Source organism: Mugil cephalus, chromosome 14 (genome assembly GCF_022458985.1).
Source record: "Mugil cephalus isolate CIBA_MC_2020 chromosome 14, CIBA_Mcephalus_1.1, whole genome shotgun sequence".
Lineage (NCBI taxonomy): Eukaryota > Metazoa > Chordata > Actinopteri > Mugiliformes > Mugilidae > Mugil > Mugil cephalus.
Genome location: NC_061783.1, coordinates 24,263,164 through 24,281,310, shown reverse-complemented (window position 1 = coordinate 24,281,310; position 18,147 = coordinate 24,263,164). Strand labels below are relative to the sequence as shown.

The 18,147-nt window shown below is 38.8% G+C and overlaps 3 protein-coding genes across 4 annotated transcripts in view; 1 reads left to right on the top strand and 2 right to left on the bottom strand.

The window, feature by feature from the left end:
* Positions 1-18,147, top strand: part of LOC125019887 (collagen alpha-1(XIV) chain) — a 124,010-nt gene that overhangs the window by 100,490 nt on the left and 5,373 nt on the right. Inside the window, exons 38-46 of the mRNA XM_047604922.1 lie at positions 12,723-12,818; positions 12,904-12,957; positions 13,652-13,705; positions 14,056-14,109; positions 14,900-14,971; positions 16,371-16,406; positions 16,849-16,915; positions 17,550-17,738; positions 17,911-17,988. Of these exons, the coding sequence (XP_047460878.1) occupies positions 12,723-12,818; positions 12,904-12,957; positions 13,652-13,705; positions 14,056-14,109; positions 14,900-14,971; positions 16,371-16,406; positions 16,849-16,915; positions 17,550-17,738; positions 17,911-17,988 (700 nt within the window). The remainder of the gene's footprint in view (positions 1-12,722; positions 12,819-12,903; positions 12,958-13,651; positions 13,706-14,055; positions 14,110-14,899; positions 14,972-16,370; positions 16,407-16,848; positions 16,916-17,549; positions 17,739-17,910; positions 17,989-18,147) is intronic.
* Positions 733-5,061, bottom strand: LOC125019885 (CD209 antigen-like protein A). Its single transcript, XM_047604919.1, has 6 exons — positions 4,768-5,061; positions 2,967-3,086; positions 2,723-2,848; positions 2,483-2,607; positions 1,733-1,854; positions 733-1,341 (listed from the first exon to the last, which is right to left on the bottom strand). Exons 1-6 carry the CDS (start codon positions 4,871-4,873, stop codon positions 1,209-1,211), a joined length of 732 nt encoding a protein of 243 aa, XP_047460875.1. The 5' UTR covers positions 4,874-5,061; the 3' UTR covers positions 733-1,208.
* LOC125019886 (CD209 antigen-like protein E) lies at positions 6,097-8,953 on the bottom strand. Of its 2 annotated transcripts, none has more exons than XM_047604921.1 (6): positions 8,621-8,953; positions 8,367-8,480; positions 8,120-8,248; positions 7,880-8,004; positions 7,121-7,242; positions 6,097-6,740 (listed from the first exon to the last, which is right to left on the bottom strand). In XM_047604921.1, exons 1-6 carry the CDS (start codon positions 8,721-8,723, stop codon positions 6,608-6,610), a joined length of 726 nt encoding a protein of 241 aa, XP_047460877.1. In that variant the 5' UTR covers positions 8,724-8,953; the 3' UTR covers positions 6,097-6,607. The 2 variants fall into 2 exon arrangements, with proteins under 2 accessions (XP_047460877.1, XP_047460876.1); XM_047604920.1 differs by having other exon boundaries at positions 8,367-8,483; positions 8,621-8,950.

Genomic DNA, 18,147 nt, shown 5'->3' with positions numbered 1-18,147 from the left:
AATATGTATCACAGTTTCAGTTTGTGGTTTTTCTAACTTCAGCAAGAAAAATTCATTGTCCAACTGTGTTCCTGCACATGCAAATATCACACGGTGGGTTTATGAATAGACTTCTGAGTCTGGGTGTCATTCTCACTGTGTAGGTCTGTGGCTTGGTGGCATCAACACATCAGATAAACAACACATGAGTTTTCTACACAATGAGGCTCTGGTAGGTTTACATGGGCGATTGTGAGATGAAAATAATCATACTAACTGCAAGAAACATCTGTAAAACACAACCCAGTAGAGCTGAGAACAAACACGAGGTTCCTCTATTAGTCCAAGATGTTTTAATACACACATGCACAGATAGTTTAGATAGATAATTTTATATTATTTTTATTTTATTGAACTGTCACATTTAGAATTTACTCACCTCCTTCCTGTGACTGAAAACCATTAGGATCGTGTCTGATATCGTCTACACTCTGGTAGATAACCACCTCCCTCTCCTCCCATTCTCCTCCATCTTCTTCTACCTTCCTGGTGTATCTCGCCTTCTTTGATACATCTGGTCTGGCATCAATATCCGACGACATCTTCAGACTGAGAGAGCTGGACCGTAGCTTCACTTGACTTTCTGCCACTAGTGTCACCAGTTAACTAGAGCAGGACTCTGAGCTGATGCTAATGTGCTTTAGTCCAGCCTCTTGTCTGGTTTTAGTAGAACAGTTTGAGGAAGTAACAGCCTGCAAAGAAACACACAACTTTTATTCACACCTAGAGAAAGAAAACTTTACTTCTCCACTTTTGAAGTTCATGAACCAGCTGAAAGAGACAAAAAAATCCTTAAAAAAAAAACAACAACATGAAATAAAATAAAATTGAGAGTATCAACAGATACGTTTTTAGAAAGAAATGTCTCACATTAACACACACACATACACAGAGGATTAATTTGCATACACCAAGAAATGTTTACATTGCTGCCACCATCAGGCTAAATCATGCAGTGCAGAACAGACATTAAATATGAGGGACGGTGTCTTCATGTATCACAGGGAAATGAATCCTTCTCAATTTGGACTTTCTGAGATCCCTTTCTCTAGCCACATCTACATAATCTTTATTATTGAAAAACACGTTGGTATTTTGTCCTTATGAGTAAGTTTTCTGTCCTAAGTTTTATTTCTCATGTCTTCACTATTTTTGCTCAGCAGAAACTTTCAGTAGATTTCTCTCTCACAGATCCAGTGTTTGGTTTGGTTGTAGGTGTTTGTGTGACTCCATCTTCCTTGTTGATCAACATATGCTTTGGAATCATCCTCGGTGGTTGCTTTCACGCCAACCTTCCAGCCCCTGTTGAACAAGCAGCATGTTATTAATTGTTAGAGGTAACAGAGAGATTTTTCAAGAACTTGTCGCTGACTTTGTTTGCTGACTTCTGTTGAACACTTTACTTTTCTTATGGCTTTCAACAGATTTGTACAATGCACATCAAGATGTTGAGATCTGTGTTTTGTTACCAGTTCTTTTTCACCCTGTACATGTTGAGTCTTGAAGTCTATTCTAAACCCTTCGGTGCTCACATGTGGTGAAGCCCTTGATTGCAATTTCATGACCCAGGGCTTCTAAAATTCCAGATCAGTGATTTCAAGATACTGCACTTGATCTTCAATTGAGAATGAACAATGTAGAGATACATATGGAACTTACTTATTTACTTGTTATACTTATTGTAATGACTTACATATATGTTGGGGTTGATCTGTCCAACCAGGTCCAGCTCCACGTCCTCCCCCAATCTTTTGTTTTTACCGACTCCAAACCAATCCAGGAATCTCCATGTTCATTTATCTTACTGACATATTCCTGATAATTTGTCAAAGAGCAGATGGTTTTTAACTTATTTTTGTCACACATTCATTCCTTTAGCAAAAACTTATATTTTATTAAATAAAAAAATTTAAAGTATTTGAAGCTTGGGGTTTAAAACAAAGACAAAAGACAGAATCATGACGCAGCACAAATCCAACAGGTATAATGACCATGCTTATTAACGTGAACTTTGCCTCATAACTTAACAAAAAACAGACAAAACTATAAATGAATGGCAACAATTTTGTTTTATTTTATTTATTTATTTATTTATTTTTTATCTAGCATACACCCCAAAAACAACAACAACAAAAAAACACAATAAAAAAAACCAAAAATTACCAGAAATAGAAGAAAACAAGAGTTTGTAGTCATAATGTGTGCAACGTTTGAAAGGATTTTATAGAAACACAACAATCCGGTGCACCAGAGCATGAGATTAAAAGATGAGCTAAGAAATTTGTCCTGACCTGGAACAACCATCTCTAAACAGAGGAGGCTCCAACACAAAAACACACTCACACACACAACATTAAGGCTCTAACATACTTATTGTAGAAAATATATTTTAATATAAACATGACAAAATCATAACTGAAGGTTTTAATTATCAGACGCTTACCTGTTCCTCTTTGTTGTTTATTATGACCAGATCTGCTCCTCTCTTCTGACAGTCTTCTCTGCTGTCTGTCCAGGTTTTCATCTCAGTAGATATGTAGTAGCAGCTGCATCGAAATCTCTTCCATTCTCCAAGAAAATGTTGTTTAAGTGTTTTAGTGACATGTTTAAACTCATTATATCATCATCATAATGATGGTCTGGTATGACTTCATATCCATTTTGTGTTTTGTACAAACCTCACCTATAATGCTCCCCTGGGTCTGGTTTTCTTCTCCTATCTGGCAGAAATTGGTCGTCAGGTTGTCGTTTATCATCAGCTTCTCACTCTTGATGTTCTGCTGTTCATCTTCCAAGACACTCATAATATCTTATGCAAGGCACAGAAAGAGACAGGGATATAGCACACCATGTCAACAACACACCAACTGTACGGAATTTATTTTGTGACTTAATGTATGACATTAAAGCCAAGATGAAGTCCTCACAAAATTTGGATAGGACAGTAATCCCCACTAAGAGCAGGAGACACAGTAGAGCCAGGATCAGTGTGGTAGTTTTAAAAGGGTTTCTTTTGACAGCTGGAGGAGGCCTTTGCGTGTGAGCTCCTGCAGAGAAAATGCAGATTAACAAACCACAGGAAACAACCACAGCATTGTGACATATAAAAACAAAGACGCTACCTGTTAGCTGGCTGAACTGTGCACCATTTTGTCAAAATAATATATCCAACCTATTTAACCATTACGGTGACATTTGCAGTTTGACATGTTTATTATGTTTATTATTAATTACAGTATATCATGTCATTATGGGTAAGTTTGGCAGTGCATCTAAGGGAGGTGATTCTACACTGCGACTTCACACTGAAATATGTCAAAACCACAAAATGACAAATTACACTAGACTAGTTATTGTAATCTTGCCAGCCAAACTGCAAATGTCACTGTAATGGTTGAATAGGTTGGATATATTATTTTGACACACAAAAAAACAAACAACAACAAAAAAATCAATAAGTAAAAACGCCCGAAAAAAAATCTGGAAGATCAACCAAATTACCAGAAATAGAAGAAAACAAGAGTTTGTAGTTATAATGTATGCAACATTTGAAAGGATTTTGTTGAAACACAACAATCCGGTGCACCAGAGCATGAGATTAAAATATGAGATAAAAAAGTTGTGCTGACCTTGGCTGACAAGATTACATTAACCAGACTGCTGTCATCTATTTGTGGTTTTGACACGACATTTCAGTGTGAAGCCTCAGTGTAGAAACACCTCCCTTAGATGCATTGCCAGACTTGCTCATATTGATATGATATACTGCAATTATCCAATGCTATGATATCACATAGGAACGACTGTTGGTCACATGTTCAAAGAAATTCAGTGTTTTTTCCATTGAGCAGGTAAACAGTCATATTTGTGAGGGAAATGCTAAATCTTACTCATTCTCTTGAGTTAAATCTTATTTAGTACATTGAAATTGTCTCAAGATGTTTTACAAAACCTGGTGTGAAATCCCCAGAGTGAGCACGAAGACCACGGTGGAAATAAAAAAACTCACTTTTAATGGAAAGAAATTCCAGCTCATATGGACGGACCAATCTGTCTTAAGGCCGGCCAGGTAGAGGTCAAAAAAGAGAGAAGAGAGGCTGGTGGCACCAGATCAACATTAACATGTCATATAGACATACATCTGACTCAAGCATACACGTAGAATCTTTTTTTTTTTTTTTTTTATTGTATTGTGCTGTGACACAAAACAATGACAAAGACAGTGACATGGACAGACACATGTAGTGTGAACTAAATAGTGACAATAACAATTTCACAATATATATAACAATAGTAGTAGCAATGGTAATAATAATAGCAGTAATACCAATAATACTAATACTACCACTACTGTACTACTATCAACAATAATAATCACAATAATCATAATATAGTAACAATGTAAAGGGAGGGTTGAGAAGGAGGGGATGGATGAGGCAGTGTATTTTTTATTTACTTGAATTGAATATAGGGGTCCCTCGAGCCTCTCTAGATTCACTGAGCACCCCAGATTGCATTAAAATAAAAGACACAGCAGATGCATGTTACACGACAGTTTGATAATGAATATAAAGCTTTTAGTGACAAATGTTCTATCCCAACTTAAACATTCTCTAATATCATTATAATGACTTTTATCATGGTTGGATCAATATTCCATTTAATGTACACACCTGTCATATTTAGCAACATGACTTTGAAACAATATATGAAGTTTTTGGTACTTACTTCTGTCCTGTGTCATAATATTTAGCTCTACACTGTCGTAGATATCGACCCTTTTCTCCAGTCTGCCATAGTCTTCATCTATGCACTCGTAGATGTTAGAAGACATCTTAAGACATGCAACAACCGAAGAGTAGTTTCAGCAGGATCGCGTTTCTCTTTAATGGTGTCCAGTCCTATCACTCAATTCCTGTATTTCCCGCTGAACAGATTTTTAATACTGTCTTCCTATAAATAAGATGTATTTTGTGCTGTGTCTTCTGATGCTACTATCTGTGTCCTCCGCTAAGGTTTCTCCGTCTTTCTGTTCCTGTACTATTTGACCATGTTTCAACAGGAAGTCCTGAGGAAGTCGTGCAGATAAACATGCGCACAGCTAATATTTCATCACCTTTCAGTAAAACCTGCGGAAGTAATTTGGCTTTTCTCGTTTTTCTCATTTAGGATTTTGATATCCTTAAATCTGATATAAATAAACACATTTTTCAGGTCATTGTTTTCGTAGTTCGATGGTTAGATGTGATCTGAGGTTTGTCATTTATTTGACGGGAGTTCCTCACACCTCAGGAGCCACTTTCACTTGAATATTCCATAAATGAATAAAAACTTTAAACATATAAATCTGTCATCTAATCTGAGTTTGACACGTTGAACATCATGGCAGCCTGCAGCAACATGTAATGTGAACCTTACTGCAGATGTGACGTATTGATACCATGACTTACAGAATTTCCTCAGTGGCGTCCCTTTACATTACTGTTTTATAAAGCTGGAAATAACCAAAAAGCAACCGTTATAACTTAGTCAAAGAGCTAATCTAAGTTTAAAGATTTGAATGCATCTGCTTTTTTTGAGATCTTTCAAGTAAAAACAATCTATCGATGAAATAGTTTGAGCAGCAGTTGGGGCTATAACAGGATGTTTGTTTGTGATGTAGTATCACTACAGGAGACGTAGTGGAAACTCTTAATCATCAGTTATCTAGACTGATAATGATCACACTTTCACAACGTACCGCACCAAGACAACTCATCTAAGAATGTAAGGATTTTATAGACAGTATAGACGACAGCTGTAGTCGTTGGTTTTAATGGACCCCAGTGGCACAGCTTTCCATTGAGAATTAGATCTCACTTCTTTGATACATCTGGTCTGGCATAAATATCTGACGACATCTTCAGACTGAGAGAGCTGAACCGTAGCTTCACTTGACTTTCTGCTACTAGTTTTACCAGTTAACTAGAGCAGGACTCTGAGCTGATGCTAATGTGCTTTAATCCAGCCTCTTGTCTGGTTTCAGTAGAACAGTTTGAGGAAGTAACAGCCTGCAAAGAAACGCACAACTTTTATTCACACCTTCAGAAAGAAATCTTTACTTCTCCACATGTGAAGGTTATGAAATAGCTGAAGGAGAATCATCAAAGAAAGAAAATCAAACAAATCATCAACAAATCAAACAATCATTAAACAAATCAGGAAATAAAATTGAGAGCATCAACAGGGACATTTAAAAAAGAAATGTCTCGCATTAACACACACACACATACACAGAGAATTAATTTGTGTGAAACAAGAAATGTTTACATTGCTGCCACCATCAGGCTAAATCATGCAGTGCAGAAAAGACATTAAATATGAGGGACAGTGTCTTCATGTATCACAGGGAAATGAATCCTTCTCAATTTGGACTTTCTGAGATCCCTTTCTCTAGTCACATCTACATAATCTTTATTATTGAAAAACATGTTGGTATTTTGTCCTTATGAGTAAGTTTTCTGTCCTTTTTACATGTTTTGTAAGTTTTATTTCTCATGTCTTCACTATTTTTGCTCAGCAGAAACTTTCAGTAGATTTCTCTCTCACAGATCCAGTGTTTGGTTTGGTTGTAGGTGTTTGTGTGACTCCATCTTCCTTGTTGATCAACATATGCTTTGGAACCATCCTCGGGGTTTGCTTTCACGCCAACCTTCCAGCCCCTGTTGAACAAGCAGCATGTTATTAATTGTTAGAGGTAACAGAGAGATTTTTCAAGAACTTGTCGCTGACTTTGTTCGCTGACACTTTACTTTTCTTATGGCTTTAAACAGATTTGTACAATGCACATCAAGATGTTGAGATCTGTGTTTTGTTGCCAGTTCTTTTTCACCCTGTACATGTTGAGTCTTGAAGTCTATTCTAAACCCTTCGGTGCTCACATGTGGTGAAGCCCTCGATTGCAGTTTCATGACCAAGGCCTTGTAAAATTCCAGATCAGTGATTTCAAGATACTGCACTTGATCTTCAATTGAGAATGAACAATGTAGAGATACATATGGAACTTACTTATTTACTTATTATACTTATTGTGATGACTTACACATATTTTGGGGTTGATCTGTCCAACCAGGTCCAGCTCCACGTCCTCCCCCAATCACTTGTTTTTACCGACTCCAAACCAATCCAGGAATCTCCATGTTCATTGATCTTACTGACATATTCCTGATAATTTGTCAAAGAGCAGATGGTTTTTAACTTATTTTTGTCACACATTCATTCCTTTAGTAAAAACATATTTTTTTAAATAAATAATTTAAAGTATTAGAAGCTTGGGGTTTAAAACAAAGACAAAAGACAGAATCATGACGCAGCACAAATCCAACAGGTATAATGACCATGCTTATTAACGTGAACTTTGCCACATAACTTAACAAAAAAACAGACAAAACTATAAACGAATGGCAACAATTTTGTTTTATTTTATTTTATTTTTTCATCTAGCACACAAAAAACAAACAAACAAACAAAAAACAATACGTAAAAGGCAAGAAAAAAAATGTGGAAGATCAACCAAATTACCAGAAATAGAAGAAAACTAGAGTTTGTAGTCATAATGTGTGCAACGTTTGAAAGGATTTTATAGAAACACAACAATCCGGTGCACCAGAGCATGAGATTAAAAGATAAGCTAAGAAATTTGTCCTGACCTGGAACAACCATCTCTAAACAGAGGAGGCTCCAAAACAAAAACACACTCACACGCACAACATTAAGGCTCAAACATACTTATTGTAGAAAGTATATTTTAATATAAACATGACAAAATCATAACTGAAGGTTTTAATTATCAGACGCTTACCTCTTCCTCTATGTTGTTTATTATGACCAGATGTGCTCCTCTCTTCTGACAGTCTTCTCTGCTGTCTGTCCAGGTTTTCATCTCAGTAGATATGTAGTAGCAGCTGCATCGAAATCTCTTCCATTCTCCAAGAAAATGTTGTTTAAGTGTTTTAGTGACATGTTTAAACTCATTATATCATCATCATAATGATGGTCTGATATGACTTCATATCCATTTTGTGTTTTGTATAAACCTCACCTATAATGCTCCCCTGGGTCTGGTTTTCTTCTCCTATCTGGCAGAAATTGGTCGTCAGGTTGGTAAGGTTTGTCATCAGCTTCTCATTCTTGATGTTCGGCTGTTCATCTTCCAAGACACTCATAATATCTTATGCAAGGCACAGAAAGAGACAGGGATATAGCACACCATGTCAACAACACACCAACTCTACGGGATTTATTTTGTGACTTAATGTATGACATTAAAGCCAAGATGAAGTCCTCACAAAATTTGTACAGGACAGTCCTCACTAAGAGCAGGAGACACAGTAGAGCCAGGATCAGTGTGGTAGTTTTAAAGAGGTTTCTTTTGACAGCTGGAGGAGGCCTTTGCGTGTGAGCTGCTACAGAGAAAATGCAGATTAACAAACCACAGGAAACAACCACAACTTTGTGACATATAGAGACAAAGACGCTACCTGTTAGCTGGCTGAACTGGGCACCATTTTGTCAAAATAATATATCCAACACTGTTACTTACTTCTCTCCTGCGTCATTACGTTAGACTCTACACTTTCACTGTCGGCCCTGTTCTCCAGTCCGCCGCGCTCATCATCCATGCACTCGTAGATGTTAGAAGACATCTTAAGACATGCAACAACCGAAGAGTAGTTTCAGCAGGATCGCGTTTCTCTTTAATGGTGTCCAGTCCTATCACTCAATTCCTGTATTTCCCGCTGAACAGATTTTTAATACTGTGTTCCTATAAATAAGATGTATTTTGTGCTGTGTCTTCTGATGCTACTATCTGTGTCCTCCGCTAAGGTTTCTCCGTCTTTCTGTTCCTGTACTATTTGACCATGTTTCAACAGGAAGTCCTGAGGAAGTCGTGCAGATAAACATGCGCACAGCTAATATTTCATCACCTTTCAGTAAAACCTGCGGAAGTAATTTGGCTTTTCTCGGTGTGGTTCCTCACACCTCAGGAGCCACTTTCACTTGAATATTCCATAAATGAATAAAAACTTTAAAAATATAAATCTGTAATCTAATCTGAGTTTGACACGTTGAACATCATGGCAGCCTGCAGCACCATGTAATGTGAACCTTACTGCAGATGTGACGTATTGATACCATGACTTACAGAATTTCCTCAGTGGCGTCCCTTTACATTACTGTTTTATAAAGCTGGAAATAACCAAAAAGCAACCGTTATAACTTAGTCAAAGAGCTAATCTAAGTTTAAAGATTTGAATGCATCTGCTTTTTTTGAGATCTTTCAAGTAAAAACAATCTATCAATGAAATAGTTTGAGCAGCAGTTGGGGTTATAACAGCATGTTTGTTTGTGATGTAGTATCACTAGAGGAGACGTGGTGGAAACTCTTAATCATCAGTTATCTAGACTGGTAATGATCACACTTTCACAACGTACCGCACCAAGACAACTCATCTAAGAATGTTAAGGACTTTATAGACAGTATAGACGACAGCTGTAGTCGTTGGTTTTAATGGACCCCAGTGGCACAGCTTTCCATTGAGAATTAGATAATTGCCATCTTGATTGACTGCTTCCAAGGAAGTTGGTCAAAGGCAGCATGTATGAAGGGAGCACATAGGGGACACTGAAGGGATGATGAGTAGATCATCTCTGGTATTCTTGTGTATTTTTGCATTGCTTCTCTGTATTATCTCCCCTGTACAAAAATAAGAGTTTTATTTAATGCTTGCCTGTGGAGGCAGATCAGAGGAAGTCATATTACTCAACACTGTATTGTTTTATCAGAAAACTTGATCATATTTTGCTTGTGGTTAGAAGGAAACTCGTAGCAAGGTTGTACATGTAATGTCTAAATTAAACTTCTAATACAGCTAGAACACCAGGCTGTGTTAACCACTTCCTGTTTCATTTCATGGTACAGAGCACAAGAGTTTTTTTTTTTTTTTTTTTTTTACTTTTGAAAAAGAGCCTTTACAGACATCAGGAATCATCACATCTTGGTAACAACACAAAGCTGAGATGAGATGTTTAGATCAGTTTTATTAAAGCACTGCTTCTAATGCTTTTAGTTTGATAGAACTGAACCATTCAGATCCATCTGAGCTGTCTCAACTTTGATAATATTAATTCTTGGTTAGTTGATATATGAAATGCATCAAAAAGAATCTCTTAAACCACAAATAACTTTTACCACAATGTAATTAGAGGCTACGGGGCAACGCCTGAGCCTCGGGGCGGCGAAGCCCTATTGTTATCCCGCGTTGCTTCTTATTATTTTATTTTATTTTTTTCTGTTTCCTCCCCGTTTGCGTCCGTTATATATCAAAACATGCGTCTCAATCGGGATCGGTGTGCTATTACTTTTCTTTCCGAAATACAAATTTTTGACGACGTAAGTCGCGAAAAACTGCGACAAATTTCCCATAGAAAATGAATGGGACGGCTGAAAAAGAACACCTAAAAATCAGTTTTTCAAAGGTCTACTGCTCAGGCATACTTTCACCTACAGACTTCATTTGAACTTTAAAATGTAGACACAAGCCTTGTGTATTGCTGTATTATTTCCTCGTTTTGATACGTCTTATCGTTGTTGATCAGTCACTGTTCAATGATTCTCTCGAATCTCGTTTTAGAGTGCGGAATGTTGCTACTTAGCGTGAGAGAGCGTGTGCGTGTTTCTCTTTCCACGCTCGTCCCAGCCACAATTTACACACTAGACACTACACACATTTTTCCACAGTTGTGGACAAACTTGTTGTGTCTCTCAGAATGTGCTCAGCAAAGCAGTGAGACGTACAGAATTTAAACTGTGAGCCTTTGTTCGCGGTAAAGTACCTGTCTGCTCTCCATTCACTCCAATGCAAAGATTTTCTGAGAGAAGGAGAAGGACCTTTGTGTTTAACTTGCGAGTGTGTACAAAATATTTACTCTAGAAGGACAAACAACATATCAAAGTCTTCAGGAAGGTCTTACGACGCCCACGGGCTGCTTGGTTTTCTGATAGGAGCTACTGTTTTGTCACAGTGAGCCCAAATGTGAGACCAGCGAAAAGGAGGGAAATCTAGCTCTTTTCTGTGTCCCAGCTCTGCGCACTTCCGTCGTCATTGACGACCACTGTGAGTTGCCACGGCAACCCCTGACCCTCAGGCCTGAGCCACAGCTGAGACCAGTTCATTAATCAGATGTCTCTGCTGTTAACGCAGCTGATCCCTGTCCCACACATTTAAGTTACAACAACACACACCAACATACACACCTCCCCACCCACACAGGTAACTTTGTAATTATAGATACACACACAGGTGTGCGCAAGCGCGGCACCCACATATGCACACACAAACACACAGGTACCTTTATGTTATTACAGTTACAAATACACACAGGAAGAGTAGTAGGATATATTAATCTCTCACGCACAGGCTAACTGTGCTAACCGTAAGCTAACTTTGCTAAATGTAGGCTAAATGTGCTAACTTACAACAACACACACACACTACATAGGTAATTTGTTATTACAGTAACACATACACTCCTAACCCTCAACCACAAACACACACACGTAACTTTATGTTATTAGAGCTACACACATGCACACACATGCACACACATACACACACATGCACACACATGCACATAAAAACGTACAGGAAACTTTATGTTATTACAGTTACAGATACATTCAGGAAGAGTAGTAGGATGTACAAACGTGTGCAAAAGCGCACATTACTCTCTCACACACAGGCTAAGTGTAAGCTAACTGTGCTAACCATAAGCTAATTGTGCTAAATGTAGGCAAAGTGTGCTAATTCCCATGTTGACAGAGATGGTACCCCCGGCATTAGCTCCCGTAGCCCCTTCAAATTTCCCAGAGGGAATTTTCTAGTTAATCATATCATGATCAATGCAGCAGTAGCTCCACAGCCTGTCTTATTGTCACACTCAGTTTTTATTGGAAAACTATTTTTCTAGTTAATTAATGACATTAATACATCCCAGGTTTACAGTGATGATCATCTCGGATAATCAAACTGCTTTCCTCTTACAGAGTAGTTAGGTTCAAATACATCCAGTGAGTGTTCAAACCTGATTTAAATCCAATGAAACCAACTGTTTCACCTCTGAAAAGAGATGCATTTTAAATTCCCTCTCAAACTTTAATCTTTACTCACCTGTAACTATAACACTGTGAAATCTGGGGCAGTGAACATTGACGGGGGCAGTTGCTTCCAATAAACAGAACAGCAGCTACGTTGGCACTGACATCAGACGTCTTACCACGTCCGAGACAACAGGAAATACCATGCAGTCTTGCAAACACTGTAAAAGACTGAAACCTGATATGATGATATGAGGTCTGGCTGGCTGCTGTATTCATACAGAAGTTCAGAGAGAAGGAGGAGTCTTTGTGCAGCTTCTTCAATATTTGCTTTGACACTGACTGAGGCTTCCTCAGGAAACTTTGGCAACTGTTTTATTAGTTTTTTTTATTCCAGTGAAGTGTAACAATTATTTCATTTCTCATTCATAATCATGTGTGAATCTTCAGGGAAGTGTCAAGCAAGCATCCTTACATCAGGCTGCACAAGACTACACTTTGTACTCCACAATTTGTGTTTAACTCATCTGTGTGTGTCTTTTCTTAGGGTCCAACAGGTCCCGTTGGTGATACAGGTGTACCGGGACCTCAGGGACCCCAAGGACCACAAGGACCCAGTGGACGCTCTATTATTGGACCCCCAGTAGGACACATGTTCCTCTGTCTTCTACTTCTCCCTCTCACTATAATTAATTGTTTTTTATTTTAACTCCTTACTTTGCCTGCAGGGTCCTCCAGGAGAGCGAGGGCAGAAGGGGGATCCTGGACAGCAAGGATCACAGGTGACTCTATGTGGACATATGCACAGGAACAGACTAGTAGTGAAGAGACCATTACTGCTGTAGCGATGATAGAAAAAATAAACTTTGGAGATGCTTCGAGGACCAGCTGACACAGCTGCCACTACCCGTACCCCAAACGTTTACATGATGGTTTGGTAGGAACCAAAAGGTGAAGCCAGATATCCATACACCAGCAACATGTTTATGTTCTCCTTGGTTTACTTGGGTACAACATGAGTAAGAAATACATACAAGAGGGTAACAACAAGAGCCTGGAGCGTCCACTAGGGACCCAATGTTAGCTACAAACAGATGCACGACAAGCAATTCTCTTTATATGTAGGACGGGCACAATGGTATTGTTCAGTGTTCGTTCATTTCATTCTGCGTATTATATAATGCAGGGCTCCACTTCACCTTTTTTAGTCAGAGATAAAAATGATTTCATGTTACTGAAAGAGAGTCTCCAGCAAATAGTTACTCTCCTGTAAGTTATAGAGGCCAGTCTGACGTTTTGAAACCAAAAAGCCGTCGGATGTTGAGTTCTATTTCCATTTGAAATGGGTTCTTTCTGAGGGTGTGAAACTAACGTGAGTCAATGATCAGTTTATGATTTTAATATAGTTTGTTTGAGTTGAGTTGGTTTGAAAATGACCTGTAATAACCATCGGTTCCTCTCTTCATCGGGTTTCAGGGAGTTCCTGGGAGACCCGGAGGTCCAGGAAGAGAGGGACCTCCAGGAGCCAGAGTGAGTCCTGCAACCAGACATTGTTAATAATTAAAACACTGAAAGTGTCAATACAAAAAATACCTGGATGTCTCACTAGGTTGATTTTCTGCCGTTAACTCCTACGAAAAAGCTATAAGACTACTCAACATATGATCATCATTACTATTACATAGCTCTACTACAGCCCTTCTCATGTACTACTGCTCCTACCACTCAAATTACACTCTTCAACAGAACAGAAGTAACCCATGCTTTTTCTACCTCTCCTGTCTTTATCACTTATACTACTGGGACTAATTTCAGTGTCTTCTCTAATTCATTGTGTCGTGTTTTAGTTTTAACATGTGTGTCTATGTTCACCTCCACAGGGACTGACAGGAAAAGACGGCCCAGCGGGCCGACAGGGGCCCCCGGGGCCTATTGTAAGTGTTTTTTTATGGAGTTTATGTGGCCATTTCCAAAGTCAAGGCTGTGGTTTTTGCATTGAAATATTTTATAACTTATTTGTGACTAATGTTTCAATATCAATATTTAGTCTATTGAAGCAAACTAAAATAACTTCATACATTAAAACTGATGGAAGCAATTGCTTCATTACATTTTATTAAACTGACTATTACAGAAAAGATGCATTTGTTAGTGCATTTTGATATATTATGCATTTTTGAGGTTGATTTACTAATTATGGGCTTTGTCATATTTAATTTTCAATTTTTTTTTATATCTAATATATATTTAACAGTACCAAGAATTGAGAGCCTGAACTGTGTGAAGCTGCTACAAGCTCATAAATGTAATAAAAACAGATTACATTAAATTAAAGCTTACTCAAAGAGCTAATCCAATAGACTCAATTTTGTCCAATAATTACGTGCATATGGATGTTTGACACACAAATGAAATACATCTGTAAAGACAAAAACATGTAAAGACTGGAATAAAACACACATCATCTCCAGCAGGACACTGCTCTTCTGGTTTCACTTGTTAATGAAGAACGGTGCTTGATGCTCACCTTTGTTCAAAGACACACCCATTTTCCTACTTTGTTGTGTGTAACAGCTGCACGTTTAGTTTAACGTGGTTGTAAGTTTTAAAGGAGTTCGTAGCAGCAATCCTACATCCTCCAGAATGATTTCATAGTTGAATCAATGCCTCTGTTACGTCAGACTGTTTTACTTTTACATCTTGGTCTTCGTATCATTTTTTCAGGGGACTCCAGGAGCCCCGGGAGCTCCAGGAAACACAGGCCCTCAAGGAAAACAGGGGGAACTGGGAAAAACGGTGAGTGTGTCATAGACTGAACCAGCCTCCTCATTAACGTTGCTCCTGCTCAGTCTGGGGCTGAGACCTTCTGCAGGAACAACGTCGTCTTTTGTGTTTCCATCATCGTTCTGTGGAAATATTCAGGGGGAGGCAGGAAGTCGTGTCAGTCAGGCTTAGCAGACAAACAGAGAGAGAGACAGAGCAGTGAGGCGATCAGACTGTCTGTCATCGGGATTAACGGCTTCCTGTCCAGTCTGGACGTCCACCGGCTTGTTTCACACAAACCAAGATGTAGGGAAGAGAGCAGTGTGTCCATGTCGACACCCGACAAGAAAACTCAGACTTTAAACATCTACTGCTTCCCTCTATCTGTCAGAAATGGATTAAAATCCTTTGGAAATCTGATGTAATCTGAGTTTCTCACTGGGACCTTGTAGCGTTTAGATGTCATATAAATCAAACAACGTAAAAAGGGAGGAATGTTCCTTGTGTCGTTTAAATATTTATCGTGAGTTTTAATTGCTTATGTTTCTGTAAACAGTGCACACAGCTGGAAGAATCAAATCGGCACAGAGGAAATCCCATGTCTGTGTCTGTATTATCTCTATATGTGACCAGATTTATTCCTGCTTTGAATTATTCACGGAGAGTAAATCATGTTTCAGTTCTCACACCCGAAGAAGAAATGAGATTCTGTGGGAGGCGATGCAAACTGCTGACAAATTAATTTCCTTGGATGTGATAAAATGTTGTCAAGCATGTAATTACAGATGCGTGGGTGGACTGCAGAGAGCCTTCATCAAGTAATTACTGCTTTTTGTCAATTGCAGGTCTTAACGAGAACTCAGGGGAAAAGATGTGGTTCAGCTCTTTAGTGGCAGATTAAAGGTTCAGTTCTGGGACCTCTGTGCTGTATTTATTCATAAAATCTCTTTGAATTTATGGTATTTAATCTGAAAGTGTCCGTTTACTGCATATATTTACATTTTTATAGTGTATGCTCTTCATTAGAAAATGGTTTGGTGGTAGGTTACAGCGACTCTACTGGTTTTATTGACTGGTCCAAGGACACGACTTTAGTTTATGGAAGCACACGCAGGGTTTGGAAGAGAACTTTAACTTTTCTGCTGATTAATTCAGGACAAATGAGCTTTATTTGACAAATAAAAAAGTTGGATGGTTGTAAATTGTCAATCTGACTAATCAGGATGTGAATGTTATTCCTGAGGAGCCAAAGCATTTCAAAGAAAACCAGAGAAACAATAAACTGTTGTGTCAATGAGCAGATTTCCAACTTGATATTCAGTCCTCAGAATCCTCTAATAATATTAATAATAATAATAAAGTCTGAACAGCTCCCCTTCAGAGTTAAGTCTTGTCCAGGTTTGCGTCTTTATTAATTTGTCTTCTGTTGCAGGGTCCTCCTGGAGGCAAGGGGGAGAAAGGTGAACGGGTGAGTGTTTCTTCACACGTCATTCATTACTACACAAACGATGACGTAATAATCTATCTCATTTAAATAACTTGTCTACTCACCTGTTTAAGAAGCAACGTCTTGAAGCTTGAAGCTTGACATGAAGTCGATAAAAATGAGCAAACTGAAGCAAAAAGCTGTGAATCTAAACACGGGATGAGCAATTGTCTGGAGATTTTTAATTTGATGCAAAGCAAACAGTTGGAGTTGGCGGGAGGTTGTCAGATGGTTTGGGTGCACAAGAAAACATCATCTACACAAACTCCTTATGTGTTACAACTCTGTCTGGACGTCTTGGTCAGTAAAGATGGATTCAAATAGAAAAACCAACCAAGTGCTTCTCAGTCATCCACATTAAGAAACTTTCCAAGTTTGTGACGGACCTGTAAGAATAAACGTACTTGTGTTCACGTTTCTCCAGGGTGACCTTCAGTCCACAGCATCAGTTCAGGACATCGCCAGGCAGGTCTGTGAGCAGCTCATCCAAAGTGAGTAAAAGCCTTCACCCTACATGCTCAAATATCTCGTCCTCAAACTCAAAGGTTTTTGAAGGAGTTAAACTAGGATCAGCTGAACTTATTAAGTCTTGAAGTCTAATACTTGTGTACTTAGTTTTGATAAACGCTCTATTATAGGAGCCATCTGTGACAATAATAGCAGCTCTTCCTGTTTCTCCAGATCACTGCCACTAGTTGGTCATTTCCTCTCAGGTGGTTGTTTAGGTTATGGTTAGGCTGTAGTCTTTCTAGTGCAACTTTTTGGGTCTTAAGTTCTTCCCAGGCAATTCATGGAAAGTGAATCAAAAGCCTAGAAGGTCTAGCTGTAAGTTGGGAGAAGTCGTGTTCCCTCAGGTCTTACTTTCTTCATTGGGACATATTAATGGGTTGACGTGAAATTAACATAAAACAAGAAATATATAGAAATTAGTAACAACAACAAAAAAAAAAAAAAAAAGTACAATGTTTGACTTAGAACAAACAACGGTGTAATTAACAAGATATCAGGCGCTGCTCATTACAGACCAGGAGATAGTGCAAAGTTTATGGTACCGGGAGTAAAGATTTACACCTGCACATTTCTCCTGGACCAACACAATAACTTCCTCCCATGTCCTGTTTCCAGGTCACATGGCGCGCTACAACAACATCCTGAACCAACAGCCCAGTCAGCCAGTGTCCATCCGCACGGTGCCAGGTCCACCTGGAGAACCAGGTCGACAAGGAAACCCAGGCCCCCAGGGAGAACAGGGACTCCCAGGAAGACCGGGCTTCCCAGGACAGAACGGACAGAACGGGCAACCGGGAGAAAGAGGTAAGACAGGAAGCATCCTGGCTGCCGTCTGTTACATGTGAACACATTTCTTTTGACGCTTAATTCCTATAATTAGTCTTTGAAAAGCTTCCAGTGTTTGCCTCAGATCCCGTCTGAACGACAGTTAACCATCAGTGGTGACAGGATCTGTTTTATTTGTATGTGTGTCCAGGTCAACCAGGAGAGAAGGGTGAGAAAGGATCTCAAGGAGTTGGTGTCCAAGGCCCCCGAGGACCCCCAGGACCTCCCGGTAAATTAACCCAGACCAAGAAGGAGTTCATTATCAGGCTTGTTCCCACTGACACAGAGAAAACACATAATTACAACCAGGCATGATAAGCATGAGCTTCAGCCCACAGCTTTTCATTTAGTGTCTGGTGTTATGTTGAAAGTAAAAGTCATTGGTCTG